The sequence below is a fragment of the Triturus cristatus genome, chromosome 1_2, assembly GCF_964204655.1.
Source record: "Triturus cristatus chromosome 1_2, aTriCri1.1, whole genome shotgun sequence".
In the NCBI taxonomy this organism is placed as follows: Eukaryota; Metazoa; Chordata; class Amphibia; order Caudata; family Salamandridae; genus Triturus; species Triturus cristatus.
This window is the reverse complement of record NC_140580.1, coordinates 957,536,026-957,558,474: the sequence shown is the minus strand read 5'-3', so window position 1 is coordinate 957,558,474 and position 22,449 is coordinate 957,536,026. Positions and strand designations below refer to the sequence as shown.

Sequence of the window (22,449 nt, the reverse complement as noted above, 5' to 3'; positions counted from 1 at the left end):
ACTGCTGCACGCCGCACAATGCTACACGAAACACTGCTGCACGCCACACACTGCTGCACGGCACACACTGCTGCACACCACACACTGCTGCACACCACACACTGCTGCACACCACACACTGCTGCACACCACACACTGCTGCACACCACACACTGCTGCACACCACACACTGCTGCACACCACACACTGCTGCACACCACACACTGCTGCACGCCGCTGCACACCACACAGTGCTGCATGCCTCACACTGCTACACGAAACACTGCTGCACGCCGCACACTCCTGCACGCCGCACACTGCTTTTATGCGAGTTTATGCTACTGACATTGTAAATGACAATGCCTTTTATTTGTTTTAAAACCAAAATATAAATAAAAAGGCATTGTAATTTTACAATGCCAATAGCTCAAACTCTTATAAATGCGAGACCTATTGCATTGCAAATGCTTGTTCTTTTATACAGGTTTTAGATTTAGAAACCCTGAACTTGCTGAAAGTGTCAAATTCAGCATACATAACATAATGCTATCAAATTATAAGGCCAAGCAGTAGAGGTGTGGATTTCTCAGGGGAGTGTGAAGAGTGGTGCACTATCTCTGCACATTGCACAAGCCAGCCAGCGGAATTATCACTGTTTGGGGGACTACAATACCCATTGTACATCGTGCCCGACTGCGCCGATGAAGGAGGGGGGAGGAGCTATACCCCAAGCGCTCAAAGTGCCGCTGATTCTCCTGCTGTGCGGGACGTGCCCATGCAAGGCCCGGGCCCACCCCCACATATCAGACCCCAGAGGAGCCTGGCTGGGCCACGTCCCTTTCATCTGGCTCGTTCATGATACCGTAATCATATTCTATTGTTCCATTCACACAGCCGTACAGTCAGCATCGGTCGGAGCCTCCAGGGAACAGCCCCAAAGCTACTTCTGGTGTTACACTGGGTGGCTTCCTTCAGAGGGCTGGCAGTGAAATGAGTAAAGTAATTGAACTAGCAGAGCGTTGTTTATTGCTCTCCTCGTCACCACCCCTTTTACCCCCCTGCCCTCTACTTCATCTTGTGTCAGCTTGGAATCAGCATTACCATTTACTAGTGCGAGTAGCCGGGGCTCTGAAGAATATGTTCTAACCCCAGCAGATCATACCCCTAGTGTGGAGTGGTGGTAACTCGCTCCCAGCCACAATTCATTTCTTGTAGCAGGGTAGCAAGGGACCTCACGCGCAAAAGGAAAAGAACTGAGCCGGCTACCAGATCAAAGAAGCAGTGCGCCGCAGCTCCGACTACAAGGGCGGGGACCTGGGTCCTGGGGTAAGGGCATTTTCTTGGAGTCATTAAGAATCTGTGTAACAGCATTGTTGAGGCATGGTCGCCAACGTGGAGCCTAGTATTTACCACCATTTGGCCATGATCAAACTTGAGATATGCAAATTTAACTCTACCCACCGCGCAGCACCCACTGATGGTAATGTTGGAATCCAGGCCCATAACCCCATCTCTTACAGACGAACCACTCCTGCTAGTGCTTACTCTCCGTGAACAGCCTCTGGCTATGAAAAAGGACTCGTTTGGCTGCTCTCCTCTCGATGAAAGTCCCTCTATATGGCGGCTGATCAAGCCAATTGCATCTCCCCCCGGGAGTGCACCCCTTACATGATTGTTCTGGAGGGAGCTCCCCCCCCCACTGCATGAAGGGGTGGCAGAGGACTGGAAAAAGCCTAAAATATAAATCTGCTCATTGGTGTAGGAAAAACTCTGAATGGCCAACAGACTTCGTCGATTACATTATAATGGCCTGTAGAGTAGATTGGATCGGCCCTTTGTCTAAAGCCTCTCAGGGAGACTGTGTAACTTTAAAGATCAAGGCTTGATTAGATCTCTCTTGCATTGTCGAGGCCAATTAGAGCACAAGCTGGGAAAGATTTGTGCCCTCCCATTGGATTTCTTCTATCACCCATCCAAACCCAGGGCAGCCGGCTTGGCTCGGTCTAGGCCTGGCTCTATAGCCTCTCGTGTCCCCCATGGACCAACCGTTAACTAATAACCGCTTTGCACCATTATCAGGCCTGTCAGATATCGAATGACTGGTTCCCCTTACCAACTGCCATCAACTCCACCCCAGCTTGCAGCCATCATCTGAGCCCAATAGTCCCCAGGGCGATTTATTTGGTCCGGACCCTGCCGAGGAGCAAGTGGAGAGACTGGTGAGCCTGCAGTTGCTTTCTTGGAAAACTACGGGTGTCCGGCAGAAGCTGCCAAATGACGACTGGCTCCTATACACCAAAGGTTTTGACACTGTATGTTAGCAAGTGACCTGGGCTTTAGATAAATTTCACATTGATGGCGTTCAATCCCTTTGTGCACTGGCAATTCCCTCTACTTAGGGCAGGGTGAAAGGGGGGTTAGTTGTTCTAGCTTCCCTCTGATATAGTGACTTGCATATCGAACAACTGATGTTCACTCAGGGGCATGGAGTTTAATAAAATATATACTTCTCCATGTGGCAGGTTGCTTCAAAAATCTACTTGTCCTCTAACAAAATCCACTTGCCATGTAGTGCAGTGACACATTATGGCAGCAATCTCATTATAAAAGAGCTCTGATATAGCCTCTCTGATCATGCCAGGGCTCATACCACAGTAGTGTTTAAATACTTTCAATCCGCTTATGTTGCCACATTTCTGCAGATCTACATACTGGGGCTGAAGGTAGTGGTAAGAAATAGTTCCACGGTTAGAATGCTCTTGAGTCTGTAAACCTACTAACTTGCATGTTTTAAGGGTTTTCAACGACTCTTCTCTAATCTTTTCCCATACCAGGAAACGTTGGAAATGTACTCCTGACAATGGCAGAAGTAAACCTTCTTCCAGAGTTGGGAAAAAAGTAGTTGGAGGGAACGTGAACTTGCAAACACTCAGATTTTCGCATGAGAAAATTAACACATGCATATGTGCTCATGCTAAAATGCAGTTCACGCATATTTTCTAGGAGTACTATTTCTTGTCCTACTTCTGTAAATTCTAGGGAATTAATGAAAGCCGTATAGCTTCACTTAATGCAAGGACATATACCATGGGTTTACTTTTGAGACTTTAATAATTGGGCCCCTAATTTAGTCTAGCGTTGACAGTGACCTTTTGTGTTTATTAAAATTCGGTCTCCCTCTCTGTATCAGCTGGCTTCGCTGTGAGTGACAGCATTCTGCTCTTTCACAAGGAGCATATCGGCACACAAAGTAGTTTTGTTAAGTGCCAGTAACTACCGTGGCAGTGTGTGCTTTTTGAGACCAATAAAACAATTTTTGCTTAAGCCAATATTTATTATAATTGTGAGGGCCCGGCAGCTCCCACACCAATAAGGTTTTAGAAAAACCATGCCAAAACAAGTTACATATTGACAAAACTAAAAAGCTAACCACCAATTTCAGACCTACTGGCTTTGCCAATGCTTGTTTAATTTTGTTTCCCATGATCTTATTGAAACTGGTTACACTGATTTTCCATTATGAATATTTTTGGTAAATACTAGCATGCATCAACACATGTTAATAAATAATGCTGCAAAGAAATGGCACCTGAAATTCTACAGTAGTTTCGCAAAATGTTTATTTTTCTGCTTTCACTTTTTTATGAACATTTTATTTTGAAAGCGAAGAATCATCAATCTTGCTTTCAAGCTTCTGCAAATATTTGCATCAAATCAGAGAGCATTCTGTAAGCATTATACATAGCCTCATATTGCTAATCTTTGAAAACATGTGTACACATTTTTTATACTGGAACCACTGTAGTGCAGTCAGAGCTTACGACATTTACTTAGAGCACTCACCCTAATAATAAAGGCTTTCAATTAATGAACCATAAATACAGCGGAACAGCACTAACATATGGGCAAAAATATTACCTTAACTGCAGATAGAGCCCTTCCCTGATCCATAATGTGGTACTGCAAACTGGCAGCCCAAGGGTTTGTGCTGCAGGGGGTTGGGCCTACTTGTCCCAAGGACAAAACACACCTGAAAACTGGTTGACCTTGACCCCAAACAATATGTCCTCGGTGTCAGGCTATAGGGATTCCACATATCTGCCACTCCATGTTATCCAATTTTAAAATGGTCATTGCCTGATCATGTTAATGTCATTTTAGTTCATTTTCAGCAGGCAGCTGGTTAATCTCATAGAAGAGTTGGTGTGTCGTAACATGTAAAGGGCAAACATTTGCCCTTATTTGTCAGGGGATTTTAATATAGTTAGGTGCCCCTTACTGGCGAATGTGTGTGTGGTGTCACAGACAGGCAGGAGATAGTATTACCCACATGGGAAAGTCTTAAACCGATTATAGTGCCTCATAACCTTATCTTTTTGATCGATCTACAAGCAGAGGGAGTTGTTAGTCCTCAACTTTCATCTGGAGAGGTAGGGGAAGCATTAGTGATTTAATATTATCATCCCTGGAACTTACAGTCAAATCTATGAACCTCGTAGTCAGTCCTCTAAATCTTAGTGATCACAACCCTGTGGCAGTTGGCCTTCTATTTTCCTTCCTAAGGACAAAAAAACATGGCAGCATGCCCCCCCCCCCCTTACATTACCACCTAAATTAGGTAGTCTGAGGTGGGTGAGTAATGACCCAAACTAGTTTTTTAAAGACCTAATTGTAGGCAATGTTGTGGATGTAATGTGTTGCCTGTCCGAAGAGGCGGAGCCAGAGGAGGTCACAAAGGGATTTGTGGAGATATGCAATACGATGTCATGTATGCTGACCACTAAGAACCCACATAAGGATCCACCTGTACCAAAATGGTTTGATCCTGCCTGTACTGCTGCTTTACAAGCAGGCTACTAACATGTTACCACCCAGTGCACCAACAATTTGAGCTGCTAGACACAAATATAAAATAGCCTTAGACAGAAGAAGGGAAGAAATCAGATCAAAAGCCTGGGCTGACTTGGAATTGATCTCACAATTTAGAGACAAAAGATTATTTTGAGAAATTGTTAACCGCCCCTTTTTTCTGAAGGTTCTCAACCAAGACTGGTTTGCCATATTCCCGCAAAAGCCTGGATATCCCATTTCTCTAACATTTTTGCCCCAAACCCCCCCATCAACGGACACCTGTAAAATTTTAGACTCTTACCTTTCCAACCCACCTGGAGTCATCCAGCGATCCAATTAAGCAAGTCAATTAAGGTTTCTGATGTGATCATGGTCATCTTAAGATCCCCAGAAGGGAAAGTCCCTATGAATCTTTTTAGGCACAATCCTACCTTTTGGTCCCCTGTATTAACAAATGTATTCTGTGCTGGAATCAAGGGTGCCCCGATGAGCTCATGGAGGGAGTCAATAATCATCCCCATTTTGAAAAAAAGGGGATAGAAATCTCCCACCCTGCTACTGCCCTATCTCGTTGCTCAATGCATCTGTTAAGATGTTAGGGCGAGTAATCCTTGAGAAATTGGAAGACTGGGCTGAGGCAAACACTTTTTTCTCAGGCCTGCAATATGACTTTCTGCCAGGCTTCGCCACTGCTGAACAATCCCTAAATTAACTTTTAATAATGGGTAAATACATCAACGCCAGGCGAGGTTCTTTGCACATGGCATTTATGGACCTCTCCCGTGCCTTTACTTTGGTAAACTGGGGAAAGTTTTGGGACCTGATGGAGAAGGTAGGAATTGAAGCTTCCCTGGTACACCTCCTTAAGCGGTTGCACTGGGATACTACCATCAAAGTGCGCAATGACCAAAATGAAAATTGTACAGAATCTATCCGGTCAACCCGAGGTATGAGGCAGCAATCCATTTTAGCTCCCTTTTTATTTTACATCAATGTTATTGATTCAGAACTTGTAAAAACAGGAAAAGTTCTACCAAAGGTCGGGTGTCGTTCAGTCAAGATGCAGTTTTAATTGCACGCATTGCACATGGTCCTCAGACCTTGCTAAACTCCTTTAATGATTTCAAGGTCAACCTTGATTTAAAGGTGAACAACCAAATATCTAACATTATGACCTGTGGCCCTAAAAACACCTGTACCCGAAAATTTACAATAGGGGGATCCCAATAGCCAAAGTCCCCTATTTTAGTATTTTATTTGATGCTAACTTAAAGTTGGAGAATTTACTCACCCAACGAGCACAGTAATTTGCACAGGCCTGAGAGGCAGTCTTTGGATTCACTAGGAAGCTAGGCCATAAGCCCATTAAAGAGTTGACAGCATTGTATACAAGTAAATGCCTCCTAATAGGGACATAGGGAGCAGGAGTCTGGGGTTATGCCAACCCAATAAAACTGCAATCTCTAGAGAATAAATTCCAGTGCAGACTGCTAGCCTTTCCCAAAACCAGAGCAAGTTTTATTGTGCACAAATAATTGGGTGTCCGCTTTTTGGAGGACCATGTGAGGATTGCACCCCTACTCTTGAGGACAAACATGTGGTCCTCCACTGAAACTGATTTCCCCAGCTTGGTTTTGGAAGTCTGTACCAGGCTGGCTAACACTGCCTCAATCCCCTGCCTCACCTATGTCAGGCAAGGGATTTTAGATATTGTCAAGCCTGACCTCTTTAACTCACCTCTGGGCATTGATGCCAAAACTAAGGGGATTGTAAAGTCTTTTTATAAGTTCTGCAATGACGCCAGAATAGCCAGATAACGAGTCATGGATACTGTCTTCCGTTATGAACCGATCTCTACTACTGACTTGTAGGAACCATATTTACTTTGGATTACACATATTATACACTGTGCACTTTTTAGTCACTTTCCCAGTAATGGGTTGCTGGTCTACCTCTCTGCCATGTTGCCCGTGTGATTCCCTTTCATTACAATCGACAACCCATCTTATTTGTAAATTGTACAGCATCCCGAAAAGCTGCCTTTTGTGTCCCATTTTGCGGTCCCAAGGTTTTCTATCCTACAAAGAAAGCATCAACTTTTTACAGCTCTGAGATACAGAACTCATCTGTCACGGAGTTATCAGTTACATTTCCTGGGCTATAAAGATCAGGAAGAAGTATGTTTCATCTTAGTTTCAGTTGTAGGCACTTGACATTACAATTCTAATTCGAAACAGAGACTCCATAATTTCCACTTTACACTGCGCCTGTACTTTATTGTGATGCTTTGAGCCAGCAGACTGAATAACCTTATATGTTATGAAAAGTTTGTACATTGTCAAATGGCTTATTGATATGTAACCAAATCCATTTTGCAAGTCAGCAAATGGTTATCACATCACAAAATGGGTTTAGAAATGCATGACAAATCGGTATTTGGAAGAGGAGTGTTTAGGGCAGGAAGTTATGCGTTCTGGAGTGCTGGTGGCGGGCCAGGCCAATAGGGACAATGACTAACAGTTGCTGGTCAGTGGGAAGCCCTACCGACCATATAAAAGACGTTCTTACTTTGTAGAGACGTTGTCTTACGGTGACCTGGCAGTGCCATTTGTCAGGTCGTCCCACTTGCCATACTCCTCATATAGCAGAGACTTGTCTTAGTAACAAGGCATATAATCCACTCTTCCCTAGCTATTTCCTCACAACTATCTAGTGCCTTGGTGATGGCTGTACTGCACCACATTTGAGGGATGCATCAATGTAGAAACAATTTTCATGCAGGAGCCAAGACTAAACAGTTGCTGTCCAATTAGACTAAATGCACTGAACCCTGACATAACCAACAAATAATGTCAGGCTTGGGTCTGACCAGCCAGGTTTCAATGCCTTGTCAAGAATAAATCTTTCCACTACATCGAGTTGAGGAGAGAAGAATATATGAAACACAATAAGTTTTGTTTACTCAGCTAGGACAGCATGGCAATCTTTAATCCTTATGGGGTGATGGGGAGAAATTAATAAAAAAGTGTTTATCGAATCCAAGATCTCCGACACTTGGCAAGGCTAATTTACACCAGTATATGTTTATGTGTCTCCTACAGCACTACAAAGCTGCCACATTTTCAATGTGAATATGGATGACAATTTTATATTTTAATTGTGCCTATGTGTGATGTTGCAACTGCTCACATTTGACGCTTTGAGTGCCAATTTATTTCTACAGGTGTGAGAAATTGTGAAGAAGAGCATCATATGGGTTTACCTAAGTGTTTTTTTAAGGGAAGAAAAACAGGTCCTCTACAAAAGAAGTACATAGCTATGCAGCCTCTTTTGACTGACAGCAGACTTCTCCTGCCACTATGACGCCACACACTGGTTTCCTTGCAGCTAGAAGCCCCATGCTAAGTGGCAGAACTTCTTATAGCCAGGAATACCTGATGAACTGCAAAGGGCTAATGGCAGATCCGTTTAGCCGCTCTTCAAACTGCCATGAAACACAAGTTAGCCTAAAAAATTGTAAATGTTCTTTTCATCAGTTTCGGCGTACCTATGATGGTGGTGCTGATGCCGGCCATTGCTTATTTATGCCTCTGATGAATTCATGACAGAGTTAACAACTGTCACCTAACATAGGCTGGGCTGGATCTAAGTGTCACTGGCCTTGTTTATTCTTATAGCCTTCTATCCCCTTTTTTTCTATGTCCCTTTTCTTTTATCTTTCTCTTCATACTCACTACCTTAACAGCTCTTGATCTTATTTGACACCTTGTAGTCGTTCATGGTGTAAATAGAGCTAGAAAAGCCTCACACTTAAGATACAACCCCCAATCACGCCCTCTTTGAAGACTGTGTGTGTGTCTGCAATGTCCACAGACAACAGGGGAGTACTCATGAGGACGGTTGTGTGATAGGTTGTCAGCAGTGTATCGAGGCCCACATCATAGTATGTACAGAGTATCTATGGCAGGGAGGGATTGCAGACTCCGAAAATTGTGGCTCTGTGTTGGTCACTACCCAGGGCTGTCAGTGTTGTCTATGTACTAAAATCACCAAGAGATTAACATGGATTACATATTGGGCTGGAAGGAGGGGGTCACAGCAACACAAATTAGCCAGCAAAGACCTCATCACAAGGTCTCTAGAACATGGGATACACCGGATATGGCACAGGTGTGCACACTAAGACTGAACATCACCACTATTGAATAGAAAAATACTCCATTGGCAACCAGTCCCTAAAAGTGGATGTCCCACCTATTCCGATACACAACTTTTAACCTTCCTAATGACCTAAACATTAATTTGACATTATCAAGAACAGTAAGCAGGCAAGTCTCACAAAATGCTTTGTTTACATTCTTGAGTAATCTCCAACCATTCAGAATCATGGCACAGTCTCCTTTTAACTACTGAAGGTGTAGGGGGAAGAAAGCTGGGTACTTTCTTTTTGTATAAGAACGCTTTATTAGAGTTTGGTACAGGCACATGTAACGCATACACATTGTGGCCCCTCGCAGGGGACCCCCAGAATACAATTGATTGCTTCCCATATTCAACAGTTCCCCTCTACCTCTCATCCGACAATGTGAATGTCTAACTCATACTATGCCCACCGTTTCCCCATGTTTTTTAAATGTATCTTGGAACAGCCGCGTGATATATAGTTAGGTTCCTCTAATTTTGCAGAACAATCAATTCCTATCCCCCATTCCCTCAGCGGAAGGGCCTTGGAACCTTTCAGTATTTTGCCATGTGTCTTTTCGCCAAAGATTGGTAATTTTTATCCCACTCTTCAGTACTAGATCAGAGGAAGACTTGAAATGGTAAATACCTACTATCCACTGAACCTTGTCTGAGTGCGTTTTGAAAAGACTCCGCGGAATGGTTACAGGATCTAATTAAGCCAGTTTTACAATGCTCACCGACAGAGTATCTTAGATTGCTGATATGTGTAACCACATGGGAAAGGGTTAGATGGATGAGATCAAAGCTGAACAAAATCAGATGTCTGTGTGTTGGGCCAAGAAACAGACACTGCCCTCCTATACCGCAGTGGGAGACTGGATTCTGATGGAGCCGGAGTGGACAAGAGCAGCAATTGTCCTATGTCCAGCCTAGAATGTTTAAAAAAAAAGACAGGCACCTGATGTCTAGAATCTCCTCTCCCCGAAGTTCAGAGCAGAGCAAAAAACGCCAGAATTCTCCGAAGCAGTGCTGATAGGCATGGTAACAACTACAAGTATGTCTTTTGCTATCATTGCTCAATGGACTAATGAACCAGCGTTAGATATTCTTTTTGTGCTGGAGAAAAGAAAGTGCAGCCACTAGAACAGTCCATCTGGGGAACCTGGGAAGGGGATGGATTGAAAGTGTGCTCTGCATTCCATTATATAATTAGTTCCAGCGTAACACCAGTTATTTCTCTCTTGTGAAACATAATTTGTGTAGTTTGGAAAATGCCTTCAATTCACCATGAATTGAATTTAAAACAAGTGAAGGATATATGACCAGATTGCTGCTGACCAGTGCTATAGCAGTATGCATCTTGAAAAACTTAAGTGTCAAATTGTTTCTTGCCATGCCGAACCCCTTAAAGAATTATTGACTCTTTAGCTAACATACGGTTTGCCTTTGATACTTGTAATTTGCATTTCGGCCTTTATGTATGAATGACTGAAAATACAGGAATAAGGTGTTTCACATGTAATTAGGTTACTCAGCAGTTATAAAAAAAGGATACATTATGTACCCTCCGACATGATACTGTTTTAGTGGAGATGAAAAGGGTACTATTTCTGTTTTTCAGATGTTTGATTTCAGCTCCTTCCAGAGTGATTACATGGTTCACAATTATTTTGTATGCTCCTTTATGGTTGCCCTGTAGGTCCTTTATAAGCCAGCTGTATTTTGTTTTATCTAATGCTTAAACACAAGTCACCCAGAACTTTGTTTATATTTTCTATGTTCTCGGTATTGGAGTCAGAATGTGCATTGACTGATTCAACATTAAATGATCTTCAGCATTGTACTTATGCATGCATATTATTTTAATTAAACTGGAGTCCTTGGGTAAAGAGTAAAGTGACAAAACAATATTCACCGATGGGGTTTTTTGGCAGTTCTATTCCCTAGCACATTTATGCAAGAGGTATATTTTGAAGGGCAGATACATTTGATGTCAAAGTTGTAGGTTTGAAATAAAGATAATGGTTTAAGTCCTGGCATGCCCGTTCCTGTGTGATCTTGGGCACATTGCTTTAGTCTACTTTAGTTTACTACGCCAAATTTTATCGCTTGCCTAAAACTGTACCATAAAAAGACAAGTCGGTGTGCAGTGCGTGCTAAGCAGGTAAATGCATTGATTGGGATAGTTGCCATCTGCAAGATGCAATGACGGTCATCTTGAGCTTATGCTATAATTATATTAATGGGCTCGAAAAATCCTAAAAGTGTTACTAGACCTGCAGGTCTAGTAACTTGAAAATCTACTCAACCTAACTGTAATGTACTTGACCTCTGTCTCTGAAAGCCGAGCAAACGTGACAAGATAACAAGATATAAAGGCATCTTTATTGCTCATTCACTTTGTGAGAAATAAAGATGCCTTTAAATCTTGTTATTTTGTCACATTTGCTCCACTTTCAGAGACAGATGTCAAAAGTCAGTTTGTCTTTCTACTTGCCAGAAAAGGAGAGTTAGCCCTAAAAATAGCTTGTCCCGATTAAATCTGGCTCACCATAGCGAGCGGGCAAGTGGATTTTTCGAGCCCTGTTTTAGCCAACACCATGTACCATAATTACAAATCCAGGAATCCAAAATGCTTGTTTGGCTAAAGGAAGGACAGGGGAGATCTGTACATGTTTTCATTGCCATAGCCCACCCCCTTCCAAATAATGTTTCAGATATATTATGACTGAAAATTTATTTTGAAAGTGCAGAATGTAAAATTAGCAGGAGGTTGAAGGTAGAAGAGGAGTGAGGTGCTTATTATTTTATAGAACATAAGCAATGTCAATCTGCAATTATTCTTGTGGAGGCTTACAAACACTTAGGAGATCCTGAACTGTTGGAAGACTTTTTGCATTCATTTTCATGAGTCACCAGATATCATTTTTGCAAGGATTGACTGTTTTTTTAAAGATGTCAAACTCATTGGAATAGAAATGCGTGCCTGACTTGGGAATTAAGAGACTGGCATTTGGCATTAAAGTGTGTGCCTAAATGGCCTATTCTGATGCTGATATTTGGAGACCGATAGGTTGGCACATTAATCCAGTACATTTTGTATTTGAACACGTGGCTGTAGTGATTTTCAGCACCATACCAATGTCGACACCAAACAATGTTTGTATTGTTTCTCACCCCAATTATGGCAGCTGGAACCTTTAGGAGAGTGCACTTTTTTCTTGTGCGTGAAAGCCAAAACGGCCCTCAATAGGCCCAGCCTAGCCCAGGCGCGGGTATAAATGTTTGCACAAGTACTGCCTGTTTTGGGTCAGCTTTATGTGATGAGGGACATTTTCACTGCTGCTACCTCTCTTGTATCTATTACACGAGTATGAATGAAGCATGCATTGCTGCAACAATTGATGTGGTTCCTGATGCCTGTGTGAATCTTCCAATGCTCGCTGTGCCTTTTTCCTGTTGGGCAGCAATTTCACATTGGTGACTCTTATTGGGAGGTATTGCATGGGCCTCAGGCAAGTGATGGCTGACCATGGGTATGTACTATCTGTATTCCTGAATTGGTAGCAGCACTGTATACATTTAATGTCTAAAAAAGCAACTTTTTAAATTATTTTATTAATCATGAGCTTATCACAGGTCAAAGGATGCGATGTCACTTCCGCTACCCGTGGCATTTTGGTGAATCAACGTCAATGGATTCCCTTCTTAAACCATGGTCCATTATTTTGTGATTATTTTTTAAGACCATATGTGGAGAAGATGGCCTTTTTTGTGAAGGGCACAAATAATATACTGAATATTTTGACCAAAATCAGCTCTAATAGCGTCACAGTCTTATCAATTACCTTAGATATGGAGGCACTATACACAAGCGTACCACAGGACAGCCTATTAAAACCAACTGAGCAACTTCTCAGAATAGATGACTGGCGGCATCATACTCCCATACACTTAATCATGGATTGTGCTACCCTGGCACCTAAAAATATCAATAAATCTATGGCATAGATTTATGGATGAGATCCGTATTATTATGAAAGTCAGTAAAAACCATGGCAATAGAATTATTTGAATGGATCAACCAAAGTAATCCCTTCCTTTAATTCACATCCACCTATTCCAAAACTGAGATTTCATTCTTAGATCTTGAGATGACAAAATAGAACGACAAACTCGCAACAAAAAACGTACAGAAAACTAACTGAGTGCAATAGCTTATAAGATTTGACAGCTTTCATACTTCGAGAGATCCTCCCATATGAGCAATTTTGATGTCTGAGGAGGGACTGCAGTGAAATTGATACTTTTGGCAGTCAAACAAATGAACTAACATTTAAACTTACGGACAAGAAAGATCTTGAAAGGGTAATCAAGAAGGCAAGAAATGTGCCAAATACAACCAAGAGACACTACTGGAAACCAATACTAAACTAAACAATGAGAGGATCACATGTGTAACAACATTTTCCCAAATTTTAAACAATGTATAAAAAGTGAGAAAAAGAATTGTCAGATACTTAACACTGGCCTCTCACCCTAGAGCTGCCACTTTTTGCTTATAAGAAACACATAACCTCAAAGACATTCTGATCCACACTCGACCAAAAACAAATCACCCCTTCCAATTGAGTTTATAACATGTTGGGGTCGAACACCAATCACTGGCCAATTTTCTTGTCACACATCTGAAGGAGCTTGTCCTGGGCCTACAACTTAAATGGCAATTTAAAAAAAAACATTGCAACACCAAGAATACGACATACATGATCATCTGCCCATATCAAGAGAAATATATTAGGAGGACTAAACGAAAAGCTAAAAGTAGAATAAATCGACATAAAAGCATGATCCGCTGAAAGCATGTTACAGCAAAGTTTACAGTACATTTTTTAGAAAAAGGCCATGATGCTAATGACTTTACCTTCGTTCTTCTTAAATGTTTACTAAATCAGCAAAATATACAGGCAACATTATTTGAGAAAAAAACGATGATGGGTATTCAAACACAAGACCAATATGATTGAATTAAATAATGGTATACCATGGTAAGTTAGCAAAAATGCAATATGATGACCAGAACATGACTAGGTTGTTACTAACATTCATGACATCAGCGCGTCACCATACAGAAATTTAAATAGATAAAGTAGTTCTAGTATAGTACAAGTCTTGAATCAGTCTACACATAGTTTTGATTATTTGCTTGAAGTGATTGTCAATCATTTTTTTTAATAGTGGTCGTAAACACCTCAGATCTCTTGAGAACATTTTGAAGTCAACAAGGATTACCCCCTACTGAGGCTATATTAGAACAGATATGCTATTGGCGATCCCTTTATTTTATTTCAGTTAAAACATATATTGTTCCCAAACACCAATATTTCTCTTGCACCATATTCCAAAACGGCACCCCATTCATATTGTACCGATCAGGGCCACACAAACACCACTGCTGTACGCTGTGCATGGACATCACACACAAATGTGAAAGGTCACCACATAGCACCATCATCAAACGAGGGAGAACCAGGAAGGATGGCAATAACACAGACCTATTTATAAAGCAAGATCACCAGTCCTCGGGGGACGAACGGACTTACAATTTAAGGTGCAGAGTGGGTGTTACCTCCAGACGCGATAGGCATATGTATGCACTGTGAACACCAGCAAAAAGTAGTTACTTAAAGCAAGTTACTTTTTAAGGAATGTGAAATATATATCTTACAATTTACAGAGTGTAACTAAGAGAACACCATGTTCTTGTACGCAATGGGGCCCTAACCTACTATGAATAGAGTAAGCTGATCCACCCCCACTCACAGCATTTTATATATATGTTTGTGTGCATGTGTTATATGTATCCATGTGGTTGGAGATGTGATACTGTAGAGAGTACAGGTTCTCTCATAATACGAATATTTGGTTTTTTTGTTTACATTTGTTTGAAACATTCTGGCACTTATGTATTCACATGTATGAATATGCAGTGTGCACTGGAACTATCAAAATGAGTTAGCTATGTCCACTGGCACCACAGACATAACAAGTGTGCCATGACCCCGGATAGTAAATAAGAAATATGGATTCACATATATTCATCTTAACAGCAGACATTCTCTACAGGATTTTTAGATCTGTTCAGAATATCTGTAAGGCACAAAGAAACTAACATCATCAGTAAGGTCCACTGTGATCTTTGTTCATTAAAATTTGATATATACAAGTATACAGATGGATGTGGGCCAGACTAAAGAATTCTTAAGGGACTAGAGGGCTTAATTGTTTAGAGTAAAGTACATTTTATACATCCTGATAAATGACACTGACCAGCAAGTGCTACCAGGCAAAAAACATGTTAACCACCACTGTAAAAAAGAAGATCTGTTGAACATGTGGATAATTATTTCCTGCAAGTCAGCTTCCTCTTTTAAATCTTTTTAAGTTGTAGCTTCCCATAAGAGTGCATGTGCTTGCATTGCCTTACTTCTTAGTTTGCGTGTTCCAGTTTCACTGTCTCTTTGTGCTATCATCTACACTAATTTTAACCCCACCTTTGTACGGCACTTTGTTGTTAGGTTTGCACTATATATTAACTCCCTCCATACAGACACTATGCTTTTGCTTTGCAACAGTTACTTTTGTCAAAATAGCAACATACTTGTTCATGGTACATTGATTTTGCATTGTATTTATTGCATTATGGTGCATGCTAATTTGTATTTGGCAACTAGTTGTGTTGTCCAGGGTAACAATTATCAGCAACGTTCAATTGCAGGATAATGGATTGTCAGAATTCTCCTCCCTTGTATCTGCCATTTTTGTATGTTCACCATTTTTAAATGGCTGTAGAAACACAGGTCGATGTTTGAACATATGAATGTTGCCACAGACCAGATATATGTAATTCATTGTACATCCCAAACTGCCTAAACAAAAATCAAGTGGGTTATGGAAATGTTAAATTAATAATAATTACTACAAGGTCCTTTTTTTGCAAACATACACAATAGTCATTAATAACAGTTCTTTAAAGTGATTACTGCAAGGACCTTAAGTATTTATATAAAACTAGCATTGGCAAGGAGATATGTACTTAGCAAGACAGTGATATTATTTTTTTGGGACAAACATACACAATAATCATTGATAACAACTCTTTGAAATAGAATAGCTGTACTGTCAAGCCAGACTTAAACTTGAAATGCGAACCGAGAATCGGCCCACCAGCCCTGATCCGGACTACTTTTTCAGCTGATGTGTGCAAGCAAAAATGCCACACTCTGATGACAGCAAATAGCTGAAGTGGGATGACCCACTGACCAAACTGTATGCTGTGCTAGGAAGAGACAACATATGATGACACTTGACCAGGCCAACCGAGGGGAAAGGGCGGACTGAAATCCCTGTATGTGTTTATTTTTATATATGTATTTTTATCGTGATTTATTTGGAAGCAAGACAACAACAGGTGTCTACAGGCCAGTCTTAAAAAATGAAAACATTTTAACTGTATACACATCTACTGCTCTCCTGGAAGGGCAGCAGACTTAGGCAAGGGAAGTGGTATGTCACATCGCTGTGAAACAAAACATTTGAAGAAGAAAAATACTTTTTAAAAATACTTGTGCTTTCTATGTGCTCACAAGAAGAGCCAGAATTCACTGATTTGTGTGCTTTGCAGTTCAACTGCAACGTGTATGTGGTGCATTGCTGACAGAGGAGTTCCAAAATGGACCGCTAGACAAGCAATGGTCTCACCTCGTCCTTATAGGGTTTGCACCCTCCCTCTTTATTGAAAGGTAATCAGAATTTTTTTAGAATGCAAACTTCATCTCCCCTGAAAATGCTCTTCAAAGTTAGTTTTTAACATTGATACAAGGTTTTCGGGAATACTTTTAGACTCTGTGGATCATGAGTCTGATTCAGATTGGATGGTTCGCACATAAAGCCAGCCACAAAGATGATTTTTAATTACTGCAGGCGTGGCTGCAGCACATAAAAGGCTCTGACAATCAAAGAACTTAAATTCCTTTTTGGCCGTAGATGAATGTGATATTCTTAGCATTTGTTTTGTAAATGATTGTGGTCTGAGATATGGCAAGACTCACTTGTGATGCGTTAGTGCAGTAAACATTTTTATTAATGTCCAACATAAGAACTTTGTCAAAGAGTTCTCTACTGCCAATCTCCTCATAACCTGGTGAGAAGAGTAGCCTCATACACTTTCGGAACCCCATCCCCTCCCTCCCCCACAAAGTCCATTAGAATCTGATGGCGGAGCAGTATGATCATGGTGAAGCGTGCCCTAGGGTTTATACTAAGGACACCTGTTTCAGAGCATTAGACGTCTTGGTATTCCACACTTCAAGTACACTCTGATGCAGCATGAAATGAAACTGTCCAATGAAGATCTGTTGGTGATGATGACACAAACACCTGCACTTCCTGAATTGGTCTTAGATCAAAATAACTTTGGGAGGCTCACCGAGTATAAAGTTAATGTAGGAATGATCCTAAACGTTAAGTATTTAGGAATCCAAATATCAAATACAGCAGAGGATATGGTTTACATTAATTTTGTAACATACCGGATTTTTTTTTTTTTTTTTAAAGGTATGTTAGACAAGAATCAGCATTTTCATTTGAGTCTGCTTGGCCAAATCCATAAAAGAATTGTTGAGCCTGCTAAAATGGTCGTTTCTTTTTTCAAATGTACCAAAACATATCCAGCGGGTTTATTTTTGAGACTCATGTTGAAGAGTTTCATTTGGCTTAATCAGGATATACAAGATTCTTTTTTTTTTATTTTTTATACGCGGTCAGTACTCTCTGGGAAGACTGTACAGGCTTGACCTTATATTGTGTTCTTGGGCTATACTGTACAAGAAGGTACAACTTTGACTAGTTCCACACAGATGCCTGGGTAGAATAGATTGCTTGAATTCGAACCCTGCCTCTACTGAAGGATGTATCTTTAAACGTGGCTCCCAGATTTTCTTTCAAAAGTATGCTTGAAGAATCTTTTTGGGCTACACGTGCAGAAATTAAGAAACACTATCAGATCCCCCTCTTCTCCAAGAATACCTATTGAAAAGTTATTTAAATATCTCCTATCATATACATATGAATGACACCCGATGGAGTGGAATAAAGAAGACTGGTGCGTTCTACGGGGTGGATGGTAATGCAAGAGTTTTCTCTGAAATACAGAGCTATCAAATGGACGCGTCTTTTTTCTTACATATGCAGTTGAATCATTTTTTCACTCACTTAACATGGTGCATTATCTTCAACAACCCATTCACACAATTGAAGCAGCTGAATGCAGGAAGGTAATTTCAGCTCTACAAGTTTGTTAGTGGTATGCTCTCTTGAGGGAAGCTGAAGATAATTCTGAAGTGGTATAGGTTATTCGACATTAGTAAAAGAAGGGGCTGGATTTGGGGGAAGTGGTACAGATGCAGTTCTTACATTTCGCTGGATAGGAGGTTAAAGAGGCAAATACAAATGCCAAACCTTATATGAACACATTTGGGCTATTATATGCCTAGAAAAATAAATGTATGCCATGCAACCTTTACAATGCTCAACCCCCAGATGTGGGGAATTGAAGTGGATAATGCCGATGTGTTCTAGGTCTGTCGAGTTTTGGGAAATGTCTCAGAGGGGGTATGTATTGTTTTGGAGAAGGTCTCAACTAGGACCATTAATCTTTTAGCCAAAACGGTCCTTGTAGGGGCCAATACTATCTTAGAGAAATGTGACTTTTCTCATAAATGGTTGAGTTACTTGGCAATGAATGTTGCTAGGTTTTTGACTTCATGCGAATGAAAGGGAAATGGTCCACCCACAGTGCAGATTTGGAATTACGAAATGCAAATGATTCAGTCAGGGGACTTGTTGATTTGCACAGTAGTGGGCTAGCAGGTGGACGGAATTACAGAAGTTGCTTGAATATGATGGGAGATAGGTGGCATGGTAATTCTGTTGAAATGTGGTGGTGGTGTGGGGCTGATGCAACTGACCTCAAACATCAGTTCATGTGGGACCTCAAGATTTGGGTATTCCCGAGTTGCATTATTCTTCCTCTTTTAGGTTCAATGATTACAGCCTGGCTGACTTAGTAGACAAACTGTGGAAGGGTTCCTGTTTTCTTTGTACTATGGTCTTCGCGACCTGAGGGTCACCCGTGTATTTAGAGATTAAAAAAAATATCTTGGGGCCTACTGAGGTTAAGCCAATTTTGGATTATCCTTGTATGTAAATTGGAAAATTCTATTAGTATTATCTTGAAATTTGGTAGCTTGACACCTGAACCCTACCTGTGTACCATCAATGTAGTAATGGAGCAGAACCTCCAGGGCTATTATCGGTTGGAATAATGGGTGCAAATACAAATTAAATAGTAATATAAATAAAGAGGATCCCTGAGAAACTCCACAACTAAGTGAGAATATAAACAGCCAAATCCAATTGCAAACCGTTTGCTTAAAAAACTAACACCCCTCCAGTCTCTTAATCTCACGAGGATGGCTAGCGTGGCTAAATGGGATAGCACAGCTAAATTGAATCAGGATTGCAGCATTAACCTGGTTCATTTATCCAAAGCAGATAACTGGACATCTAGCTGACTATTTTATCTCCGATGCCCCAACATCCTTTACTATTACAATTTTTAAATCTGTAAAGTTTTCCCTTTCTATGGTATCTTCACTAAAGGGAAAACTTTAGATATTGAGTTACAAGTTTTGCATACAGTGGAATACAACAGTGCTTAATCAAGGGAGTAACGCAAGCTAACTTAATTCTGAAAAAGTCTGTATAAACCAACCTGGATTATGAAGGTTGTGATGACTGGTAATTATTTAATCGACACATTCCCCATTCAGCTTGCACAGGTAAGGATCTCCCCAATTGTTTGTAAGATGCAAATCTACGATAATCGATCTCATAGCCTGCAGACCAGTTTTGCAAAATTTGAAGGGAAGTGAGAATGACTAGTGCAAGGGGACGTTTCCTTACTGTCCTACGTTGGCGCAATCATACTTGGAACTGTTACCTTTTGCTTAGTATTAGTTACCTGGTCCTAGAATCTATTGCATCAAACGACGCGATGATGAGACTATGTGGTCACAGGCAAGGCTATCTGGGCTTTCTAATATTTGGATTAACAGGGTTTATTTTACGTTAGAAAAAGAGTTTTCTAAAGCTTTATAATGGTCATTTTACAGCTACTGACATATTAATACCTAGTCACAAGCCGCTCTGAAAGGGTATTTTTCTAGGTTTTCACATACCTACCCTAAGATTTAGAGTATCAGCCAGTCAACAAAACATGCAAAATATCAGAAGCCCCTAGCATTCACTGGAATGGTGGTCCAACCAACAAAATCAGCTATTAAGGGAGAAAAATAAACATAAATTGGTCAACCAGCTAGGAAAAAATGTACTACTAATACTCCAGTCAGCCATCAATTTGCACATGCCCCTAGGTAAGAAATGAGGTACTAGAAGAGAATGCCTGAAGACCTTCCGTTATATACCATTGTAGTGGGCAATGAACAACGTCCCATACATAAAGAAGATGGAGAATCAAGGGGGAAAACAGTGACAAGGGGAGAAATCAGAGATGAAAAGTGCATGCCAGAGGGTGATAAAAAAGACTAAGTCTAAGAAGATGGAACCAAAAAAAAAAAAAGAGAGTCTTGAACAGGAATCAGCACTAGACAGACTTGGTATCCGGACTTTGGCAGTACCAGTAGTGGGTGCCTAAGATAAACTTTGGGCCTGTGAGCGTACATTTTTCAAAAATAAACTATGTGCCTACTCTGCGCTTTAAAGCAAATTGTTCCACTTGTTTTGGTAATTAGTGGCGCCGAGGAAAACTAAAAAAGTGATGGGTGGAATGACTGAATAAATCTCAGTCATTGGTAATCATTCGGGGCCAAATTCCAGTCCCTCTGTTTTTTTTACCACAATGACCCTACTGAAGAGGCCCAAATATGTTGAAACCGGCTGAGGTTGCGTCTGTTCCCACTCATAGGCAGTTCGGCCCGGCAGTTCAAGTTGGACGGTCCCTTTTGATGCAGGACCAGTATTTGCTTAGGCCTAGCTCCTATCTAAGGTGGCATAGTGGGCAACACATTATCGCCAGTGGCAGACATGAATTAAAGTAATGCCCCTACCGTTTTTTAATTTTTTGTTGTTATCTCAATGAGTGAAGCGGCATCTTAACAGTAGTCAATTTCAACCAACCCCCTCTACCTCCAAACACGCTTCGCTGCCCCGCAGTTCACTCTTTCTCGAAATTCACAGCTCCACTGCATTTTCTTTTTACACTTCTAGTACTTTTTCTTGTATCTAGATGCATTACCAGAAATGTACCTCTTTGAAAGTAGCTTTTTTCCTACTGGGAATACATTTCCTCTGAATTCAATAAATAGGGGGCAACAGGATTGTGAGTGCGTGTGCATATAGCCGCATAGCACAGAATAACAACGTTGCCTAAGAGTAAACTAGCATATGGACATACACAGTCTGTCACTTCTAATTACCTTACCAAGAACATAATAACAGGATCTTTGACTATCCAAATAGTAAAACCAGAACTGTTGGCATTCAAACTACCAGCCTACAAACACCATTCTCCCACCTCCCCTACAGCTTTTCTATTGCCTTCCACAGTCTTCACCAGAGCAACCCTATCGCAGCTCTGCGCATCTGACAGGTCCCCCACAGGCACCCTCACGAATGCCCCTCTCAAGCGCCCCACCAGACAGCCCTCTTTTCGCCCCCTCTCACATTTCACCAGCTCGTTGTTGTAGGTCTGCAGCGCAGCCCCCTGCTGGCTCATCCTTGCAGCCCGTTCCCCCTGCCCGCAGCACTAGCCGGCTGTCTCCCGGTAACAGCCTCACTACATAAACCGCCACCGGTGACGCGACCAAAAGGCGGAGACCGCTGCAGCCATCTTAGAAGAGAGCAGTATACAGGAGCGGACATAGTTTAGTACTACGACGTAAGGAGTCAGAACACGACAGCGTCATCACGAGTTAGACTGTTATAAAGCAGATGCCAGAGAACGAAAGATAATTAAAACTCATTATACGTACACCACAGAAGCACACATCTACATATTTTCAAACCATTCCAGCTATTTTGAGTGATAAGACTGTACTCAAATTATTCTTTCTAGTAAATACATGGCTGACTGTTTTATTCTACCTAACTACACAAACACACGGCTCTCCTTCCTTACCACCAGGTCCAAACTACTGGCGGAAGGAACAACTACAGAAATTGAGACTCGAACCGCAGAGGCCATCTTAGTACATAGCCTAGACTATACAATCTCACAGAAATAAACCTGTTCGGACCTAATACGTGAATATAAATAAATAGATATACCCATATATAGTTTTTCAATATCTTATT

General features: G+C 41.2%; 1 protein-coding gene across 1 annotated transcript in view; it reads right to left on the bottom strand.

Annotated features, from left to right (window-relative positions):
* Positions 1–21,976, bottom strand: part of SSNA1 (SS nuclear autoantigen 1) — a 40,243-nt gene extending 18,267 nt beyond the window's left edge. Inside the window, exon 1 of the mRNA XM_085610071.1 lies at positions 21,820–21,976. Within this exon, the coding sequence (XP_085466197.1) occupies positions 21,820–21,871 (52 nt within the window). The 5' untranslated portion in view covers positions 21,872–21,976. The remainder of the gene's footprint in view (positions 1–21,819) is intronic.
* Between the last annotated feature and the right edge of the window lie 473 nt (positions 21,977–22,449).